This window comes from Orbicella faveolata, unplaced genomic scaffold (genome assembly GCF_042242905.1).
Source record: "Orbicella faveolata isolate gen_17 unplaced genomic scaffold, um_ofav_v1 contig_3, whole genome shotgun sequence".
In the NCBI taxonomy this organism is placed as follows: Eukaryota; Metazoa; Cnidaria; class Anthozoa; order Scleractinia; family Merulinidae; genus Orbicella; species Orbicella faveolata.
Genome location: NW_028301558.1, coordinates 9055700 through 9065669, shown reverse-complemented (window position 1 = coordinate 9065669; position 9970 = coordinate 9055700). Strand labels below are relative to the sequence as shown.

The window sequence follows — 9970 nt, the reverse complement described above, 5'->3', positions numbered from 1 at the left end:
ATGGGATGAGTTGAAATCATTCAAATAGCAAAGGTCATCTAATCTAGTGGGTGGTCCCAATAACACACAATTACACACAGCATTAATAAGAAATGTGTTAAAAAGGTACTTCTTCATACGCGAAGCTGTTTGGGTAACGTAAAAGATCCACGCAGGTGCAACTAGTTCAAATATATGCATGAATAAAAGATTTCTGAATTGTTATTTCGACAATTCAAGGCAACAGCGCAAAGCTACGATATTCACTTAATCATTTGACTTTGGGTGAATACAAAAAGATATCACAAGTAAACGCCATGAGTATGTCAATCGTAAAGAAAAACTGACTTCACCGGGCAGCCGTTTGTTATACTCTGGGTTTTTTTGTTCTACCATTTTAAGGGTTAAGTGGAGGAATGGCAGGGAAATCTACTTGCTCAATAAGTTCTAACGATCTCGTAAAAATTCACTCACCGATGCGATTAATTTTTCCCCTCCAAAAACAAAATGAAAGATAAATCCCATCGGTCTAGACTTCCAAGACCGCGCATGCTTGATTTCTCAATATAATCATCATTTCTTTGAATTGAATAAAACTATAGGCTCCGTTCAGTTTTTTTTTTTAGTTTGTTCCTTGAGACTACTCAGGGCATTGTTGACAATTCCTACAGGCTTGTGCATCGTCATTTTTTTTCTCAAATAAAGCAGAGGGCAGATGTAAGGATTAGCACTTCGATGATACCACACCTTAACACCTCAGAATTTTTTGCTTCTAACTTTTTGCATAATCATGTAAAATGCAACAGAATTAGATTGAGCTTTTTTTTGTAACGTTCTTATTATATTTTTAGTTTCCTATTTCACTGGCTATTATCATTATTTTGTGCTTTTTATCTTGAACTAATGTTGTTTACCCTTTGCTCCAGAAAGCACAAAAGATGATTGAGAAGAGGTCTCTGGCTTAAAAACGCCTCATTGTCTTTAGAATAATACACCGCTCGGTTGTTGCCTTGGATGATTTTCAACATTGCTTATTTTTATCTATCCAAATATTGAGTTAAAAAAGTCAAAAATCTATCGCTATTTACTCACGGTTTTCCATAGCTGATATGAGCTGTGCTGAACTGTGCAGACTAGGCCACTCCACTCGTTGATGTTTGTTTTACAGTTTGGAATCCTTATCAAATTGGATAACCATGCTACGTCGCAACATTTCGGCCATTTCACAGATGAGGATGTTTTTTTGTTTTTTTTTAATGATTTTTTGTGCTTTGGGGTTGACTATTTTAGGGCAATGGTCCGAGAAGTCGGCTGTCAGAAGCCTAAAACATCCAAACAAAGGGCATCGCGCTTTTTTTTTTTCTATTCGCTCAAACATGGTGGCCATACATTTAGTTTGCGATTAAGGATTTCTTTAGTGTTTTTTGTATATTAACGTCACTGCCTGTACGTAGGTGCTTGACGAAGTGCCTAATATGAAGTTAATTGTTGCTCTATCAGTAATTCTGGCATTAGACTTAGGGTGCGTTTCTTTGAGGTGATCTGGATCAGGATCAGTGATCCAAGATCGCTCGGATCATGGTGCATCAAAGGAGCCGATGAATCCGTGACCAGAGTGGATTCATCGGTTCCTTTGATGCATTGTGATCTGAGTTATCTTGGATCACTGATCCTGATGCTGATCACCCCCAAAGGAACGCACCCTTAGTTGCCGTTTGCTGTTCATCCATTTTTTCCGTGTCACCTCTCTAATCATGTGTTTCATATGAATTCAAATCTTATACAATTATTTCCCTCAGTGATGATGTGTCGTCATATGAAGTCTCAACATTATAGTAAGACAAGAAAGGAGAACATTTTCTGTTGTGTCAACGTCAGGACATGCGCAACAGGTCTTTTGTTTTGGAAGGGGTGCCTCAATGAGCCGAACAATAACATTTTTTGATAGCTTTTCTCTATATTATGTTTATCATACTGTCAATCACAATGCATGTTTTACATACAATCAAGTATTTAAACAAAAGAAATCATCATTCAACATGTCATCATGTTCGGCGTCAACAAGTAGAATTTAGCAACATTTTAGTGCATGTTTCAGCTGGACTGTGTCTCAAAGTTGCTGCGCGGAATATAATTGGAACAAAACAACACTTCTTTTTACGCGCTGCATATGTATACACCTGGGATATAATCTCGCCATGCTGACAAGCTGCATACCTGTTCTATTATTACTCATTCCGGTAAGTTTGAACAAATCAACATTTTAGCTAAACCTTTCAACGCAACATTTTAATGGCCTTTTGAGCCTCCCAAAGGCTTAACAGTTGTTAGGTTTATACAGTTTTATTTAATTTTCTTTCCGTGGGTATCAAAAGGGTAACATTTTTCATTTATCGGGCGATAACTGTGGTTTTTCATAGTCAACAAACAAACGAAAACGAAATTACCCTCAATGCAAGGGAATGATTATTTTGCGCAAGAAAAAAAGGCGTTCTAAGAAAATGAGCTTATTTGAGGCTTGGGGTCTTCAATAGAGTTCTGGTCGACCTGTGCTAGTGGTGTTTGAATTCTCAGGTTAACCGACCGGTACTGTAAGTTAAAGGTCATCCCATGATCGGATTCATGGACCGGATAGTCTGAATAGGTAACGTGCTCTCCTTAACCCTGAAGTCCAGTATACTAACCCCAGATACTTGTAACTTCACAAAACCATGAGATCAACACCTTCAACTTATTATACTATTTAGTGTCCGGTGAGACTTGGTAATCAACGATTATTTTGTTTAGCATATTATTATTATTATTATTTTAAAATGTCATTTGTAGATATTTTTAAGCTGTTACTTGCTCTGGGTATCTTGGAGACTGTCACAATCCTCATCTATCGATCTGGGCCAGTCTCGTTCTGTTTCTTTTCACCCCTTTGGGCTTTTTCTGCCTAAGTTAACCTGGTGTGTCGATATTTTGTTGGATTAAAGAAATAGCACATCATTAAAATTGACTTAGTGTAAACGTGACGGAGCACCTTTGATACTTTGTGATTGCGTGAATAACACAAACGTCTGAATAGTCTAAAGAACAGTATATTACAGTGGGACCTTCCGCAGGCGGACATCTTTAGAATTAACCCGAGAAAATGTCCTGTTTGCGGCAGGTCAAAAATGTGGTGTGTGTCGTAGCTTAAGCATGGTGAAGTGTCTACTAACGTGAGTTTCCTCGTGGTCCTCTTACCTGAGGTTTCCGGAGAAAAACAGCATATTGTAGCCTTCACCCCGATAAAATCCCCAACAGCATTGATGTCGACGTCATGATTGGTGTGTGTTTAATTTTATAAAGTAAAGAGGCAATGCTCTTAAGCAAATTATGTGTATCTTTCTTGTGGCAAAGTTTTCAACCGGCATTTTCCTTGTAATGTAAACATGGTACTAAATACCAACGGGAGAAATTTGTTTAATGTAGTTTATTGTTCTCGTGAGCGGATAGCCTGAGAGAGTGAATTGCTGTATGTTTGGTGAGGTACTGCCTATATAGGCTTATAGGCATTTGCGACCCTATAGGGTATGTTTGCCGTCGTGTAGTTACTGGCGGTGTTGTTGCGTAGTAGAAAATTATTTTCAAACAGATTGCTTGAATTCTGAAAACTGAAAATGGTAGAACGTCGAATACTGTAAACTGAAAATGATAATCTATTAAACTATTCCTTTGCCTTTTCTGCTGTAAAATTCTTAAACTGTTATCGCTATTTCTAGGGCCGTTGCAATGGTTGGGGGCTTTTATCAGTCACACTGGTAAACTATAAAAATTCGGGCCACACATTATTCAACGGTGAATGCTGCGACACGTTGACTTGGTGTTCCTCCAATCAGTGTGAGAACTACTTCAAATTCTGTGTCACGTCACTTGGTTCTTCAAAACAGTGTAATCTGGGCTCTAGTAAAACAAAAGTGCTTGGGGATGACGACTTCCAATTTCCTGGTATTGGAGGAAGCTTGGGCATCGATCTTCTGAATCCACTGACGTACAACTTCTCTTCCTGGCAGGTACGAAAGCCTATGACAATTTCTACTGCTGTCAAGTCGTTAATGATTTCTTGAGACTGCACGGCACTTGTTTATGACATTTCCTCATTTCTTTGAGGCTATTGTACATGTATACACAGACGTAGTAAGATGCTGATTATCAAAACCTTTTGTGCTCGTGAAAATTTTGAAACTGACTACAGTTTCCAGCTCATTCGAATTCCAGCAATTACTCTTTGATGGATTGACGGATCAATACTGCCACTCATATGATCCTACAATAATAATTTCACACAATGTCCCATTTATTGGTGAACAAATGTGTTCATTTTTTTATATATCAGGTTTCCATATCAACTGTACAGCCTGTTGAAACTCCCTTAATTTTAGTGCTGATAACTCAAGAACGAGGGTGACCCAAATTTTCCTGTTGTGGAGGTGGGACAAGTATGATAAGATGCAACGTTTCTCAAAGTTCAGTAAAAAAAATATACGTAAATTTAGGCGGAGTTTCAGAGCCATTTCAAATGTTTGAAAATTTCTAAAAGATGGCTTTGGATCCCTTCCTCTTTATAAACTTTTCAAAAATGCATCTCATTGAGCTGATCATAATTCAACAATAAATAGTAGTAGTCACCAAGTTCTTTCTCGAGTTAAAAGCGCTATAAACGAAATTCAAAGATGTTATTTAACAAGTAGTAATGTTGCTGTGGTAACAGCTATGTGTGATATCATACCAATATTCATGATATAATATCCCTTGACTAAGATAGGTCGTGTTGATCCATCAAAGTATAACTGTTAGAAAAGTGCTGGAAACTGACCCTACTGTTCTTCTCCAAATGCAGAGAACCCTTTTTGACTTATCTGATGCGTTTTCTTCTTCTCTAGGGATGCACTGTTGTAGTTGAAGTCTGGGATGATGACGGCGGTCAGATGTAGGTGCTCTCCATGATTACGTCGACAAGTACACTCTCACAATAGCTCGTGGCGCTGATCCGGATCCTAAATCTGCCATGCAGGAAACTAAGAGGCTATGTGGCGCAAGGTCGTGCATGACTGTGACAGTCACGCTGCATTGCGGCGCCAACTATCTTATGCCAGACTGTCACACTTATTGTGCGTCACGCAATGACAGTCTTGGTCACTATCATTGTAACTTCACGGCCGGGAGAAAGGTGTGTCACGATGGTTGGTACGATCCTTTTACAGACTGTGTAAAGAAAAAGAAGGTTTGCATTCCCAGAAATGATTCCTTTGGTCATTACAACTGCGATCCTGTAAGCGGGGAGATACTGTGTCTAGATGGGTGGACGGGGAATAATTGCACACAAGGTACGTAGTTTGTTGATATGGTGGGTGATTGGAAGACAGGTGTGAAAGAGTATGTAGGTTATAGCAAAACGAAGAAGCAGCTAAATAGATAGGTTAGAACATCAACTAAGATACGTTTCACTGGGTGTAAAGAGCAAGCAACTCTCGACGGAGACTAACTATTCTGGAAATCAGCAGCATCGGATAGTCCATTTTTCGCTATTTGTCCGCCACAAGACTCTCTCGATTTAACTCTTTTTTAGTGTATCCTAAAATATCCATTCTCAAACGTGAAGGACCGTGAAGGTGAAAAAAAAAAAAAAAAAAAAAAAAGGAGAGAAGAATGTAGTTTTAGTAATCCCGAGCTAAAAAAGATACGGAGGAGAGAAATTGAGTAAGTGTTGGATATATGTAAGCGAAGCTTGGAAACTGTAATCGATCTGTAAAGTTCAGCACAACTACTGTAAACGGAAATAGTTCAAACATTTGATTCTTTCATATTGCAGCATGTCTTTCCTCCTCTTGCGATTTAGTCACAACCGAAGTAACAACAAACTACATCACTGAAAGTTCTTCTATTTTAAAGTCCATAACATTAGCAACATCTTCGTTATGCACCACAATGCACGTAAACGTGGTGACATCTACTGCTGATCGAAAGTCTTCAGCTTTCTACCATACGACCTTCTATTCTGGAAGCTCGTTGATTTTGAATCTGCCAGAGATATCTGTAACACAGCGCTACAGTTCACTTTACAGCCAAAGAGACCCTGTTAAACTTAGCATGATAATTGTTGCATCCAGCTTCCAAACTTCTACTCTGGATTCAATTTCATCATTAAAGTTTTCATCTTCATCACTATCGTTGGTCTCATCGTCATCGTTATTATTGCTGTCTACACCGTCGCCATCGTCTTCTTGTACCCTCTTCCAAACAACTTCGCATGGCTTTGTTTCTTTCCTTACTCCATCACCGGCAAGAAAAGTTAAAAGTTCCTCGATGACTCCCAGTCCAAGCACAGTTCGTCCAACAGATGGAATAGAAATTGAAATTAAACCTCACCACAATGTAAGTGATACAATCATGATTGTTATTATACTGTAACTTAGCCCTCTTACATGTACACTGATCAGCCTTTAATTTTTTTGTGCTTAACTCCGGGTCTTCTTTATTTTTGATATATTTACCATAAGATCTCGATTAGATTTAGAAATCTACGTTATTTAACGGGATCTTCGCACTCCTGGGCACTCCCTGAATAAATAACCGATTGATTGATTGATTGGTCGATTGATTAATCGAAATTAATCAGTTTTGCGAAAGGACTTCAACAAACTATTGTAGCAATCTACCCGTTTTGCGTACCTATGATGTTGTCCAATATTTTTATTGTCCAATCAAAGAGAAGCACGGGCACTGTAGTCAGCATAGCGCAATAAGTCTTGTTTCTTTTAACAGTGGACGACCGCAACGGAGGAAGAATTACGACTTGAGCTGGTGAACAAAGTCAATGAATATTGTACTAAACAGCCTCTTCCATGCCAAATTACATCGAACACCACTGTGAATAGGTAATAAACAATACGCTGTTATTGCCTTTGTTTGTTTATTTTGCAACAAGACCATAAATACAGCGAATTCAAGAAGGCTTCAGGAGGGAGTAAAGTTGAACTAAAATGAACTTGACCCAGAGTATTCTAAGGGCGCGTTTACATGTACATCCAATCAATCTGATCCATTCATAAGTAAAGTTTATGTCGTTTAAAAATTTTACAAGTCTAAGGTTGTAAAATATTTTACTACCTCTTTTTTCTCTCAAGAACTATCTTCAACATGTCGCATGTCATCATGAGAGTAACAAATGGTTCAAACGGAGAAGTCGTTGTCCGAGTAAAAATGAAGCTTCCCGATAACGTACCGCACATTCCCGGATCAGGTGAGATATGTATCTGATATTGTCTGCTATTTTCAGGTATCTATGCCAGGGAAACAGGAGAATACATATGGGTTATTGACCAAGCGTGAGGTCAAGATATTGGCCAAGTTCCTTTTTTGCGTGATTATGGACCAAAACAGAGCCGGGGTCCATAAACTAGCCAAAAAAGAGACCAATATCCAGCCATCTTGACCGAGCAAGCTTGGTAAATAAAGGAATAATTTTATGGCTTTCGGGGAATTTCCCACAGCGCTGATTGCCACCTACATCTTGCCTCCTAGATCTTGCCCGCCAATTCGTATCGCGATGGTTATATTCCGATTCAAACGTTGTGTAGCCAGTTCATTGTACATGTAATTAAGAACTTCTGATGGTAGGGATTTGAGGCTCGAACTCTGGGCTAATCCCTAGACGTAGTCATTCCTAGTTGACCTGTTCGCAGTTGTCCCGAATAGCCTTTCAAATACTCCAGGCTATTGGCTATAATTATTCGTAAGCGCCAACCAGTAGTGCAGTTTCAAAATCCCAAGTTGTTTATAGTGCACAAAAAACGTAAAGATCTTTATTTCATTCTGAAGTGTGGATGCAGCGGTCGTACTGACGCTTCCATTAATTGGTAGTAAGCATAGCTGGCTTCTATTCAGATGCATAAAATGAGACAAAGCATAAGTCGATTTTTCTGTCTTCGCTCTTTTCCAGAATACGTGCCATCTATCGTTTTCAAAACAGTAGTTTTGAGGAACGAACTACCACTGGAAAAGCGCCTTGGAGTACAGATCCTGACTGTGAGAGAGGTCGTTTGGGACCGTCCTACCCTACCCCCTATGAAATCTTCATCTTTCTCCCTCAGTGTTCGAGTGACGGTCACAGACATACCAACTATCCTTCAGAATCAAGACTACTCTGGCTTTCTTCCCTACTTGTTAGTAGCCCTGTGCCTGACAGCAGCTATTATCGTGGGTTTTGCATTTTACAGGTAATACTGATATAAATCTGCGCATGTTTGATTTCTTAATTTCTATCCGCTACGCGCAAATGCGCGCACAGCAATGAACATGACTAACCAAAGTAATGGAATGCGGATAAAGCTTATCCAGGATGAATAAAACTCTAACTTACAATACAGTGTCATAAAATATCGCTCATGATTTTATCCAGTCTCCTTCCTCTTTATCAAAGTAGCTCAAAGTTTCTAGCGACGTATGTCGTGAAACTAACTTGAAAACAAACCCTACGAACGATAGAAGTAAAACTCTTTTTAAACTTTTAATTCTGGATTGGCGTTCATCGCCTTTTGATCATGAACAACTGGATTGAGGCTTCGTCGGGTATAGCTACTGAAAATATCCTTTCTCTGCATTCTCAACTTGTACTGAATTTATCATCTAGACGCTAAATCACGTTTTCTCTCAGGAGAAGCAGGTTGCGTGAAGTGAGGGTGCGGCCGGAGCCCGAGTGTCCATCAGAGGAAGAACTATTGGTCTTGCCTCCAAGAAAATCAACACTTGTAAGGCCCCGTTCAGCTCCGAATGACATAAATAGGAAGGTGGGCCTGGATTTTTCATCCATATTATTATTTATAACTGAGCCGGAGCTTTAGCTTACATTTATCAAGTTTCCTAATATAATATATCATTTGAAGGTTACTTGAAAAGAGGATGATATAAATCAATTTTTGTGGCCGGGGCTTTACAAACCAGTGGGCTAAAGAGGAATTAGGGTTCCATGCCCATAACACTTTCTTACTTGCTCTTTACTCCAATACTCACGTTCTAAATCTTCTTTCTCATTACAATTTTCTGTACCACTTATAATTATTAAGAAACAATGTTTCTTTACAAAAAAAAAACGTAAAATGTCTCGAGAGCGAAAAGATCTAGAAGTCTCGAACCTCTATGCCGTTAACAGATTTCTTTTATTTTAAATATGAATTCAAATTTTGTTTCGTCGTTTAATTCCGCAGGAGAACTATCACAGTGACTTAAAATTATCAAACGAAGATCCCGATGACTACGATCGCGGCAACAGCTATCTCTTCCGATCAGAACCACACCTCCGAGAGTTAACCGAGCTAGATTTAAAGTCGCCTGACGAAGGCGTTAATGATAACTTTCACGTCAACAAGAATATTTTTCTGTCTGCAGCCCATCTGCGAGAGCTGACTGAGCCAGTAGTATTCAACAGCGGCGTTGCTACGAAACAAGGCGCCCCTTCATGATGTAGGGCTAATGTCACACCTTCGAACAATCATGCTATTTCGGATTCCGAGCGAGAACAATTGGAATTCTTTGGTATGCTAAAGTAAAGTTTACCGGAAAATTGAAATTCTTTCCTCGATTGTAATTACATGAAGGATTGTTTCTCTGCAATTGAAAAGCTAAGATGAATCTCTCACATTATACCGAGTCTTGAAAGAATTACGTCTGAACAAGGATTTCCGATTATATTTTGTACGAGACTTTCAGCGAGAAAGAGAAAACACATTACTGAAAGGGAATAACACAAGAAAAAAAAATTGTAAATTGTTTCAATTGTTACAAGGAAGAACAGCTAATTATAGAGCGGCTTTCCACTTGATTGTCGAAGAGTAATTACACCGAAAAGCATTACAACGAAAAGCATTACAACGCTACACGATTGGCTTAAAAACTTCGGGCTACTTTTTCAGCCAATCAGAACTAAAAGAAAACCAATAACCTCTCTCGCGATTCATTCCAACAA

The 9970-nt window shown here is 38.9% G+C and overlaps 1 protein-coding gene across 1 annotated transcript; it reads left to right on the top strand.

Annotated features, from left to right (window-relative positions):
- Positions 1-5053: 5053 nt before the first annotated feature.
- Positions 5054-9467, top strand: LOC110067930 (uncharacterized). Its single transcript, XM_089298394.1, has 7 exons — positions 5054-5333; positions 5819-6381; positions 6772-6884; positions 7134-7249; positions 7949-8225; positions 8663-8795; positions 9213-9467. The coding sequence occupies exons 1-7, from the start codon at positions 5054-5056 to the stop codon at positions 9465-9467; spliced, it is 1737 nt and encodes a 578-aa protein (XP_089154520.1).
- Positions 9468-9970: the final 503 nt, after the last annotated feature.

Coding starts and splice junctions, on each gene's coding strand:
- LOC110067930 (XM_089298394.1), top strand. CDS start 5,054: ATGACTGTGACAGTCACGCTGCATTGCGGCGCCAACTATCTTATGCCA. Junction 5,334..5,818: donor GGGGAATAATTGCACACAAG/GTACGTAGTTTG, acceptor TTCATATTGCAG/CATGTCTTTCCTCCTCTTGC. Junction 8,796..9,212: donor CGAATGACATAAATAGGAAG/GTGGGCCTGGAT, acceptor TTAATTCCGCAG/GAGAACTATCACAGTGACTT.